Source organism: Pristiophorus japonicus, chromosome 1 (assembly GCF_044704955.1).
Source record: "Pristiophorus japonicus isolate sPriJap1 chromosome 1, sPriJap1.hap1, whole genome shotgun sequence".
In the NCBI taxonomy this organism is placed as follows: Eukaryota; Metazoa; Chordata; class Chondrichthyes; family Pristiophoridae; genus Pristiophorus; species Pristiophorus japonicus.
Genome location: NC_091977.1, coordinates 385850870 through 385863008, shown reverse-complemented (window position 1 = coordinate 385863008; position 12139 = coordinate 385850870). Strand labels below are relative to the sequence as shown.

The 12139-nt window shown below is 40.5% G+C and overlaps 1 protein-coding gene across 2 annotated transcripts in view; it reads right to left on the bottom strand.

The window, feature by feature from the left end:
- Positions 1-3343: 3343 nt before the first annotated feature.
- The window catches only part of LOC139274075 (elongin-C), a 38907-nt gene continuing 30111 nt past the window's right edge, over positions 3344-12139 (bottom strand). For both annotated transcript variants that reach the window (XM_070891129.1, XM_070891135.1), the window contains exon 4: positions 3344-9435. In XM_070891129.1, coding sequence (XP_070747230.1) covers positions 9245-9435 — 191 coding nt within the window. In that variant the 3' untranslated portion in view covers positions 3344-9244. The remainder of the gene's footprint in view (positions 9436-12139) is intronic.

The window sequence follows — 12139 nt, the reverse complement described above, 5'->3', positions numbered from 1 at the left end:
AGCAGGTTTCTTTCCCGAAAGCACATTAGTGAACCAGTTGCTTTTTTTTAACCAACACTCCAACAGCTTCATGGCCACTTTTATGGGCATCTCACCACTTAAAACATCCACGGTTAAAATGGGAAGTCGTTTATATCAGTCCAAAAGCATTAACTATGAGCAATTTAAATTATCAATTTTAAACTTGCCAGTTATAGTGTCAAGTTCCAGGCAGAAACAGCTGTGCCTAATTGAAAGATGAGGTTCTGTTCCTTGAGCTTACGCTGAGCTTCATTGGAACAATGCAAAAGGCCGAGGCCGAGGTCGGAGAGGTCAGAGTGGAACAAGGAATTAAAGTGACAGGGGGATACCGGAAGCTCGGAATCACCTTTACGGATGGAACAGAGGTGTCTGCAAAGCAGTCACCCAGTCTGCATTTGGTCTCCTCAATGTAGAGGAAACCGCATCGTGAGCAGCATTCAATATACTAAATTGCAAGTTCAACAAGTAAATCGCTGTTTCACCTGGAGTGTTTGGGGCCCTGGACAGTGGGAAGGAAGTAAAAAGGCAGGTGTCGCATCTCCTATGCATGTACGGGATGGTGCTGTGGGAAGGGTAGGGGATGTTTGAGGAGTGGACCAGGGTGTCGCAGAGGGAGCAGCTCCTTCAGAATGCTGAAAGGGATGGGGAAGATGTGTTTGGTGGTGGCATCACGCTGGAGGAATTGTCGGAGGATGATCTGTTGAATGTGGAGGTTGGTGGGGTGAAAGGTGAGTACAAGGGGAACCCTATCCTTTTTCTGGGAGGAAGGGGAAGGGGCGAGAGCATAAGTGCGGGAAATGGAATGCACACGGTCGAGGGCTCTGCCAACAAGGGTAGAGGGGAAAAAGGGAAGACATATCGGAAGCACTAGTATGGATGGTGGCATCTTCAAAACATAAGCGGCAGAGACGAAGAAACTGGGAGAATAGAATAGAGTCCTTACAGGAAGGGAGTGGGAGGAAGTGTAGTCGAGGTAGCTGTGAGAATCAGTGGATGTTTCGGGATAACCGATCCCCAGAAATGTAGACAGAGAAGTTGAGGAAGGAAAGAGTCCGAGATGGACCATGTGAAGATGAGGGGAGTGTGGAAATTGGAAGCAAAGTGAATTAAATTTTCGAGTTCAGGGCAAGAGCAGGAAATGGCACCAATACAATCATCAATGTACTGGAAAAAGATATGAGGAATACGACCAGAGTAGGACCGCCCACAGCAACACCTTTAATTTGGAGGGAGGAGTCAAAGGAGAAGTTGTTCAATGAAAACAAGTTCAGCCAGGCAGAGGGTGGTGGTGGTGGATGGGACCTGGTTGGAGCTCTGTGCAAGGAAGAACCAGAGCATCCTCAGACCGTCCTGGTAGGGAAATGGGAGATTGGATGTCCAGTGAAAAGGAGACATTTGGGGCCAGGAAACAAAACTGTTGAAGTGGCGGAGGGCTTCAGAAGAGTCGCGAATGTAGGTGGGAAGAGACTGGACAAGGAGAGAAGAAAGAAAGAGTTGAGATAGCAAGAAATCAGTTCCGTGGGGCAAGAACTGAAACAATGGGTCGACCAGGGAAGTCCGGTTTGTGGATCTTAGGAAGGAGGTAGAAGCAGGCTACATGACACAGCCGTGGAAGGAAGATCCCTAGAGATGAGATGAGGTCAGTGACAGTCCTGATGTTCAGTAGTGTCAGAGAGTTGCAGTTCAGCCTTCGCAAGGCAGAGGTCGGTTTGCCAAACAGCACCACCACCCTTGTCAGCAGGTTTAATGACAATGTTCGGGTTGGATCCGAGAGAACCAAGTGCTGCAAGTTCAGAGGGAGGTAGGTTGGAGTGAGGGGAGCAGATAAATTGAGACGGCCGATGTCACATCAGCAGATCGCAATGAAAAGATCTCGAGGGTAAGAAGCCAGAGGGAAGGCTCCAGTTGGAATAAGATTTCAGAAAGCGGGAGAAAGGGAACAGCACATTATCTTTCGATTAGGCACTTTACAGCCTTCTGGGCTCAACATCGAGTTCAACAATTTCAGACCATGACCTCTGCCCTTATTTGTTCAGATGGCAACTGTTGATGATTCTACCATTCCTATTTGAAGCATTTAATCACTCCTACCTTTCACCCCATCACAAACCGTCCCTTTTGTTCTTTCCTCTCCTCCCTGCCTCTGTCCCTGGTTAAAATCGGTTGCATCTCTAACTTTTTCCAGTTCTAACGAAGGGTCACAGACCTTTCTCTCTGTTCCTCTCTCCAAGATGCTGCCTGAACTGCTGAGTAGTTTCAGCATTTTCTGTTTTTAGTCATCTGGATTAGTAGTCCAGTAACGTAACCACAGTACCGCATATAAACATAAAAAATAGGTGCAGGAGTAGGCCATTCGGCCCGTCGAGCCTGCACCACCATTCAATATGATCATGGCTGATCATGCAAGTTCATTCTTAAAAATCATTTATATCAACTAGAGTACTGCTGTACATTTAGCCAAGACTGACATGTTGTGGCTTCCACTTCCATGGGTATCCACATCTATCCTCACACCAACTTCTAGGCAACCCAGAATGCATCTTTAATTTAAATTTGAGCGTCTCCCTTGCGCGAGAAAAGGCATGCTTGTGGGATGGATAGATGAGGTTATTGGAACTTTAGAAAATGTAAAATATCTTCAAGAATTTTTTTTTATAACAGAAAATTATAAAATAAGCAGAGACTGAAGATGTATAACTGTGAGCAAGACAAGGTGCGACAGTTACAAAAGAGCTGAACTTCAGATGAGTGGGAATCTAAGTCAATTTGGAAAGCAAGGAAAAAGAGTAATTGAAACCTGATATAGGCTACTAGTGAAAACAAGGAAATTGAAATGGTCTTGCAATGAAACTGCCTCGGGATCCACATGGCTAGTTTCATTTTCATTCCATCCAACAAGCTTAGTAAGTGACTTGTATACACTGGATTTTACAGCAACTAGAAGTCTGCAAACAAATGAAAAAAACGATTTCTCAACCTGGAGAGATGGCATTGTTAAATGATAGCAATAACATCAACTTTAGAGGATCCTTAGTATATTCCCTATTTTATTGCTGCATCGCATTCCATGCTACGAGCTGCAAAATATTATGGAACAGCAGAGCAACCAGAAATTAATATTCAAAAAAGCACACAATACATAAAGTAAACAGAATTAACTGAAAAGAAACAACACTTTGTAAGGTTCTGGAGCAGTCATGCGTTTAAACAAACGGTTAGTGAATCAGTGCTCTGACTTTCTCTACACAAATGTCATCCTTCTTTCACTCTTGCTACTACCATGCAAGCGATTTCAAACACAATGCAGTAAATAACTCCATGGTAATGTCAGTGATTTTATTTAAAACTGTATGGAGAAAAGACCATTGGGCCCATCAAGTCTGTTCCTTCCATAGCTCCTGCAAGATAACCTCAATCATGGACTTTCTATCCCCTCTCCACATTCTCGAAGGTAAATCCAACAAGTATAGTTAAATTCCTTTGATCCGCTTCCTTTTTAAAAGTGGTGGGACTGCTGGAGTTTGGCAGCAGAGATTTTTTGTAGGGGGGGGACCAGAGGGTTGGCAGAAGGGAACAAGGATGGGCTGTGGCAGTTGGCTCATTGGAAAGACCTCACGTCTATCAGCAGGGAGAGGAAGGGGAAAAGTATGGGCTTGACAGCACTGGGTGGGACCAGCACTGGTTTGCAACTTTCATCAGAGATCTCAGCAAGCATTAAATTCTGTATTTTACTTCTAGGCCATCCTAAGTCTGTGTGTGTATGTCTCTCTCTCTCTCAACAGAACAGATAGTTTGTGACTTTTTGGATGTGTACCATTTATCAGGACTGAGACTGTTCTGATGAAAGACACACACCTGAAATATCAATCTTTTTTCAGAGATGCTGAGTGACCTGCTGTGTATTGCCAGCATTGTTTTATTTCAGCTTTCCAGCATTGACTTCTTTTACTTCTAACCATCAAAACACAGGAGATGATTACAGGCTTCAGAAACATAGAAAATAGGTGGAGCAGGCCATTCGGCCCTTCGAGCCTGCACCACCCTTCAATAAGATCATGCAACTTCAGTACCCCATTCCTGCTTTCTTTCCATACCCCTTGATTCCTTTAGCTGTAAGGGCCACATCTAACTCCCTTTTGAATATATCCAATGAACTGGCATCAACAACTTTCTGCGGTAGAGAATTCACAATTCTCTGGGTGAAAAAGTTCTCATCTCGGTCCTGTATGGCTTACCCCTTATCCTTAGACTGTGACCCCTGGTTCTGGACTTTCCCAACATCGGGAACATTCTTCCTGCATCTAACCTGAACGTCAGAATGGTATATGCTTCTATGAGATCCCCTCTCATTCTTCTAAATTCCAGTGAATATAAGCCTAAATCGATCCAGTCTTTCTTCATATATCAATTCTGCCATCCTGGGAATCAGTCTGGTGAACCTTCGCTGCACTCCCTCAATAGCAAGAATGTCCTTCCTCAGATTAGGAGACCAAAACTGCACACAGTACTCTAGGTGTGGTCTCACCAAGGCCATGTACAACTGCAGCAAGACGTCCCTGCTCCTATACTCAAATCCTCTTGCTATGAAGGCCAACATGTCATTTGCTTTCTTAACTGCCTGCTGTACCTGCATGCCTACTTTCAATGACTGATGTACCATGACACCCAGGTCTCATTGCACTTCCCCTTTTACTAATCTGTCACCATTCAGATAATAATCTGCCTTTCTGTTTTTGCCACCAAAGTGGATAACCTCACATTTATCCACATTATACTACATCTGCCATGCATTTGCCCACTCACCTAACTTGTCCAAGTCACCCTGCAGCCTCTTAGCCTCCTCCTCACAGCTCACACTGCCACCCAGCTTCAAACTATCATCTGCAAACTTGGAGCTATTACATTTAATTCCTTCGTCTAAATCATTAATTTATATTGTAAATAGCTGGGGTCCCAGCACTGAAACGTGCGGTGCCCCACTAGTCACTGCCTGCCATTCTGAAAAGGATCCGTTTATTCCCTTTGTTTGCTTTCAAAATGTAATTTGTTTTAAAAATTGAAATGTGGTTGAGGATAAATAATATGGCTTAGTCTTCCAGTCGCTCCCCCCCAACCGTCGATTTGGATGCAGTGACAAATTCTGTCTTAGCAGGTTTACTGCAGTTTGGCCTGACCATACGATGAGTGTACTTGCACAGGCTGTGTCAGAATTTATTTCCTTTCCTTCAACCACTAAATGCTGGATACATGGGCTAAACAGGAAAGCCTTTACATCCAGCATCCAATCTGTCCATGTAATTCCCTCATTTGCATAGTTTACATCTCCCCATCCCATGTGAATGAATGTATTGTGCGCTGACAGAACTGACCCTGTAAAATAGGGTGGGGGAGGGGATAATAGAAGATACACACAGGCAGGAACACTAGAGTACAACCCACCAATCTGTGTGTTTCACTTTCTGTCTTACAATGTTAGTAATTTGAATACAATTTTCCTATCCATTAACAAAACACAGGTGATAATTAGAGGCTTTGCTGTATAAACGTAACCTTTTTAAAAAAAAACTCAAATTAGGAAGAGGAAATACTTTTTTCCCCCAGCTTAATATACTTTGATGTTTATAAAAAGTATCCATCATATCAGTACTAATTTAATCACTGCAGTCATTTTTTCTTACACATAGACATGTATTTCTTAACTTTTAACTTTATTCAAACAAAGCTTTTGAAATCTATCCTCTAGCTTTACTTCACAGATTTTGTTGGAGACAGGGAAGCATTATCACTTATTTATCTAGATGCTACAGATGTATCCTGCAAAAGTGTGCAGACTGCATATGCTGAAGTTGCAGGACCTGACTTCAACTAACAAAATCACCACCATGGACAAAAATATCAAGTTCAATTCACAGCTTTCGGGAGAGGCTGAGGCCTTCAATTGAAGATTTTAATGAAGGTACCATGATATGGTAAAATGTGATTATTGTTTAAAATCATACTTTGGATATTAGAAATTTGAACGGAGAAAAAAATGGCAGATGATTTTTTTTTTTTTAAATTGAGTGATTCAATTGGTTCATCAGCAAACCATTACAATGGTATACACAAGGAAATGCTAATATAAAACGTTTACATAGGTAACTTCAATGTTAATATAAACAACAATTACGAAAGCAGGAAGTAAGATTTGTGGACAGGAAGTATACATATGCAGATTTAAAAAATATAGATGTTGGAACTCAATGTTTGAATTAAACAATCTATTTACCTTAACAATACTGTTCATTATTTCAAAGGTTCTGGTCATGTCATATCTTAGTCTTTTAATTGGTTTGAGCTTTCGTCATCAGTTAGTCCCCCAAGGCTTGGAACCATCCTTCTCTGAACAATTTTCACTATATCTATATCCTTTTTAAGGAAAGGTGACCAAAACTATACACCATAGTCCAAAATCTGTCTTACTCACGACAAATTCAGCAGTCAAAAATAGCTCTGCGTCCTCTGCCACTATTTATAAATTTACTCTCATCGCTGCAGTAAAACACACCAAAGCTGGCATGTGGGAGCAGAGGGTTTGAACTTTAAAATAAAATGGCACAGCTGTACTTAATTAAAACACCAGGAACAATACCAAACCAAAACACTGGTATCGGCACTTAAATGCAGGAGTGGAACGTTTTGCAGGAACCCACGGTTAAGGTTGACCGATGGCCGAATAACAATCTTAAAACACTGTACCTTGTGGGTGAGGCGCCATGAGCCAAGAGAACTGCTCCCCATGGGATAGGGTAAACAATCCAAATGTTTTTTTTTATAGTTCCCAGCTGGTGGCTGTCAACCTACAGGCAAAGGCTGGCAGGTGATGGAAGGTTTTAAATACATAGCACATTTTGGAAAGATCAGATGATTAAAGCATAAACCTCAGGCACCAAAGCTGCGAGATAGAACAGTTAAGCTGAGAGGACCAGAGGTCAGATTGGAAGAATCAGCCAGAGATAAATACAAGTGGTAAGCTTAGCAATAAGTGATCCATAATGTGACAAGGATGTGCAATAGTAGTAGTGTTTAAAAAAAAATTGTGACAAAGGGGGAAATGTATAGGTTGTATGTAATGCACAGGAAGGGCGTGGTATACACAAAACTTTTAATAAATGTTTATACTGGTAAAAGTAAAAATGTACACACAAAAAGCCTTTCAGAACAGCTCTTTGAATTAAAACGCCCAGTATTTATTATGTCATTGTGCAAATGCAGAACAGTGTTTAAATGGGAACAGCAGTTTGTTGTACCAGTTTAGTATGGAGGGAAAACTATGACATGTTTTTAACAGGACTAACTAGTTTATTGGACAGCACTGCAAGAACTAGAACTTTAAAATTAGCAGTTATAAAATTTGTCAATGAGATATGAGCTCAATTGAATCAGCTCATCTTTAAACACACAGCCATCTGCATTCAAATGTGTCAGACATGAGATCTGAAAGGTTCAATATCCATTTTGCCTACTAAAAATGTTTTTCGCACAGTTTGTTTGCTGGGCGGGTGGATGGTGGGAGGGGACAGGGAATTTACAGGTTCCCCACTGACAGCTACCACTGTAACTAGAGTAGCATCAGTCTATCCACATATGAATTCTTATATTTATCCTAAATAACATCAAGTTTTGTATAAAAATATAAAAGTAAAAATAGTGCAATGCAAAGTATTTGGTAAGGATACATGAGATTATTAGTTTAAATCAGAGTAGACTGTTAATGAGTAGATCCCAAGTACTGAATATCTCAATCTAAACGATGATTTTTCTTCTGCTGAAAGCCTTTTAAAATAATTTGACATTTATTCTTTCCCACCCTTCTCCATTCCCAGTTGAGGTGCTCCCAAAACTTTGCCAATGTTACTCTCGCAGGTATAAAAGCACTCCAGGTTGTTTTATCCACCTATTGGTTCGACAATCTTGTCGTACTATCCTAGTGTATACTTGACACTTGAACAATCAGATGTGGACATGAATCAACTGCAGTGGAATGGAGTGGTGCATCAATTGCAGTACTGTTATTGGGTTGGGGGCAAAAAAAAAAGAGGAAGAGACAACAAAAGTTGGAGTTTGGACAACCTCAACTCAATTCTTAGTGGGCATGAGCTCATAGCTTGGCACTAATCTTGCTCAGAGAAATCACAAAAAAATAGCTTATAAAAGAAATAGAAAATTGACACTTGTGCAACAGAATGTTTTTTTCATGTAAGAGCCACAAAGGAGGAGCTTTACTCTTCATTGTATCTATTTATAATTAAACTGAGAGCCTGATGCAGATACTGGGAATAAAATGTAGACTAGTTCCATTCCCTAGTACTGTCATCCTTCAACCTGAACACAAAAGTTCATTAAGTACATACTGTAAAATAAAGCAGATGCTCTACAGAAACTTCAAATATCGCAGAGATACTGTCACCAGTAATGGATGGATACTCAAAGGGATCCCTCTGGCCCCCCATCAGGTTTGCATTCTGCTTTTTAGAACAGTTGTGTAAATTAAGTTTTAAAAAATGAAACAGGAAGGTAAACAAACTTACCTGCAATCACATTCTCTTAACTAAAACATCTTTTGGGGGAAAATGTTATCTGCCACATTTTCAAAGAAACTTGGATTTAAGAATTATTTAGTTACTAGTAACTTCAGATAGGGATAAAGGAATGAAAAAAGAAACCCAATACTTATCATTAAACTACGAGAAATGTGAAATTTCAGTTTTGATAGAAGCTCCATGATGTGGTGCAGAGCAAATGTAGTTACATACTAATACAATATGGCTACAGTACTTTTAAGACACTTTATTACTAGTCAATTCTATAGGGGTAGCGGATGGAAATTCAGCTGGGAACTGTATCAGCACAGTAACAGTACATTACGGATATATAGGACAACAATTGTTCATTTTTCTTGAAAATTGAGGAAAGTTAACAGCTGGAAACCATCAGCACACCAATATAGAACATTTTGGGATTGGAGAAAATGTCTTATTCATGTAATATACAAGCCAAAGAAATCCTATTATCTTTACTTAACACTTGAAAAAAAATACATCTCAGATAAAAGAAAAAGATTTTGGTGCGAGTTATCGGACATATATGCAACACCATTTTAAAGTCACTTATTAATTGTGCAAGTAGTTAAATACAGAAGCTTAACATCTTATTTTGGGTTACAAGTTACATTTTTTATTTTCTAACAATCTAAGAAGTTTGCAGCCATCAGCAGCTCCAGTGCAATCTCTGGTGCAATTGGAAATTCAGGAATCTCTGTAGAACTGTTGGTGTAGCGAACCTTGTAGGTAAAATACATGCACACTTTTGATAGCACATGGGATGGAATCTCACGAAAATTTACTTCATTCGTTTCATTTTCAGCAAACTGTCCTGAAAGATTAAAAACATATATTGCATTTAAGATCTTGATCATTTTCAACATAAAATGTTTGATTATAGTACTGTAGGTGATCTTGACCTCTCACAAAAAACATTAAGTGGTTGTACACACTAAAAAAAAGTACAAGTTTGCCTTTTAAAAAAAAAATCAAAAACTCTTCCAACTGTAGACACTGCCAGCCACCCCAGGAATCAGCAAATTAGGTTATCATCAAGGTACACACCATTACTGATGTCAAATGCATTATAATTTAAAAAGCAGCAGGTTAGCAATTACCAGTAACTATCCTTCCCATGCTTTTGCTGTTCCAACAAGGCTTCTTGCTCTGTGTATCCTCCGTCAACTGGAGGTGGGAGCATGCTGCTGTGTGAAGTGTGCTGCAGACCTCTCCAGGATTGAAAGGTCAATGCAAGTTAACTTGGTTTTTACTTCTACACAGCTATCCAGCGCATTGGTTGAGAACTTAAAACTCAGCCAAGACATGTGGCAAGCACCTTTCAGGACACAATCTCCCAATCAGCGATCCTGCTGTTTCAGCCAATTCCTGAACTGTGTTAGAATTTGCAACCTGAAAGTAAAGGGGTACATTTTTTTTCTTCCAAAACTCATATTTGGTCACTTAAGCAGCTATTTTAGTTGTTAGGAAGCTTTAATACATAACTTACAATCCAAATACAGAATTTAGGTTTAACCTTATGTAAAAACATGAGTGATAGACCTTCAAACTGAGGAGAATCAAGACCGTGGTACTAGTCATGGATATCGTCAAAAAGGTCATGGCCAAATCCCAATCCCCTAGGTCTGGCAACTGGGGATAAAATGAAAACTGGTATCTTGAGCTAACCAATGATAGTTTCCAATCTGCTGACCTGGTCACTAATGCACAAACTAAAAACTCTTTTGCACTACTACACTAATTAGCTCAGTGAATTCTGTCAGTTAACACATTATACATATTCATATGGAGAGTACTGGAATACAAAGACAACAGCGTATTCTAACATTTTTTTCAGAAACCATTTCAGAACAAAAACCATGTTAAACCATGCCCACTTCCTGCTCCTACTTCTCAACCAGCTAATAGAGAAAGTGAAAATCATAAATTGCTTGCTGGAGTTGGGCATTCATCAGCAATTTTAGTTGTTACTAGCTGATCTCCTATGGCGTGCTCATGGGTAGCATGAGGTTCGGAACAAATATAGCTGCTAAAAGGGAGCTCTGTTTTACAAAAAGAACAGATGGACAACCCATCATTTCTGTTTCGGCTGTTACTGTTATCTGAAGCAGTGGACCCTAAAACTCCAATTTAATCTTGAGTGATTTAGTGAAAATCCAAATCACGGTGTAGGATTCCAAACAAATAGATTTATAAAGTTTTGTAGACAATATCCGTTCTCCAAATTTAGAAACAAAAGCTTAAATATTCATGTGCGTCTTAGGATCATTTTTTTGAAAGCAGTAAGCTTACATTTTAGCAGACAACAGTTTGTATAAATAGGAAATAGCCACTTCATTCCACAGAAACTTAAAGGGGTTTGGCAAAAGTAAACTTATTTGTGATCCCAGTGTGCCAGTGAATAATTTTTCGATATTTAAGTTATGTCATTATAGTAACGATTTTACTTTCATGAATGTTTTCTCCTGAAAAACTCTATAGAGCTCCACATGTATGTTAAAGTTTCAGATGTTTATGCTTAAGCTCAGAAAAGAGGGAAACAACCCCTATACATTAAATATTTGCAATAAATGAAAGTAAAGGACTGTGACGTGGCGACAAGGAGGGTCAACAATATAGGTAATTCCATGTAACTTTAAAGATGTCAATTTCCAGCTACGCATCACTTCTGCATTGTTCAAGGATAGGTATGCTTGAACAGAGCACTCCTCTAACACTACTAATAACATACATTTCTAGGAAACAGTCAACGTTGACAATTAATGCAGAAGCCTAGCTTAAAAATAAATGGTGATTTTTTCATAATGGGGGTGTGGCGAGGGGAAATTACTGTGTGTGTGCACGCCGTCAGGAATCTGGGGAGAAGAGGATAGTGAAAAGTGGCAGCCTATTCTGGGAGGAGGCATGTTTGAATGGGCGGGGGGATTAAAAGTTTCAAATGTATGGACCCCTTGACCAAGCATTTTTTTTATTCATTCAAGGAATGTCGGCGTCGCTGGCAAGGTCAGCATTAATTGACCATCCCTAACTGCCCTCCAGAAGGTGGTTGAACCGCTGCAGTCTGTGTGGTGAAAGTACTCCTAAGTGTTGTTAGGGAGGGAGTTCCAGGATTTTGACGCAGCAATGATGGAGATATATTTCCAAGTTAAGGTGGTGTGTGACTTGGAGGGGAACTTGCAGGTGTGATGACCCATGCGCCTGCTGCTCTTATCCTGCCAGGTGGTAGAGGTCGCAGGTTTGGGAGGTGCTGTCGAGGATTCCTTGGCAAGTTGCTGCAGTGCATCTTGTAGATGGTACACACTGCAATCACGGTGTGCCAGTGGTGAAAGGTGCCAATCAAGCGTGCTGCTTGTTCATGGATGGTATCGAGCTTCTTGAGTGTTGTTGGAGCTACACTCATCCAGGCAAATGGAGAATATACCATTACACTCCCGACTTGTGCTTTGTAAATAGTGGAAAGGCTTTGGGGAGTCAGGAGGGGAGTCACTTGCCACAGAATACCGACCCTCTGATCTGCT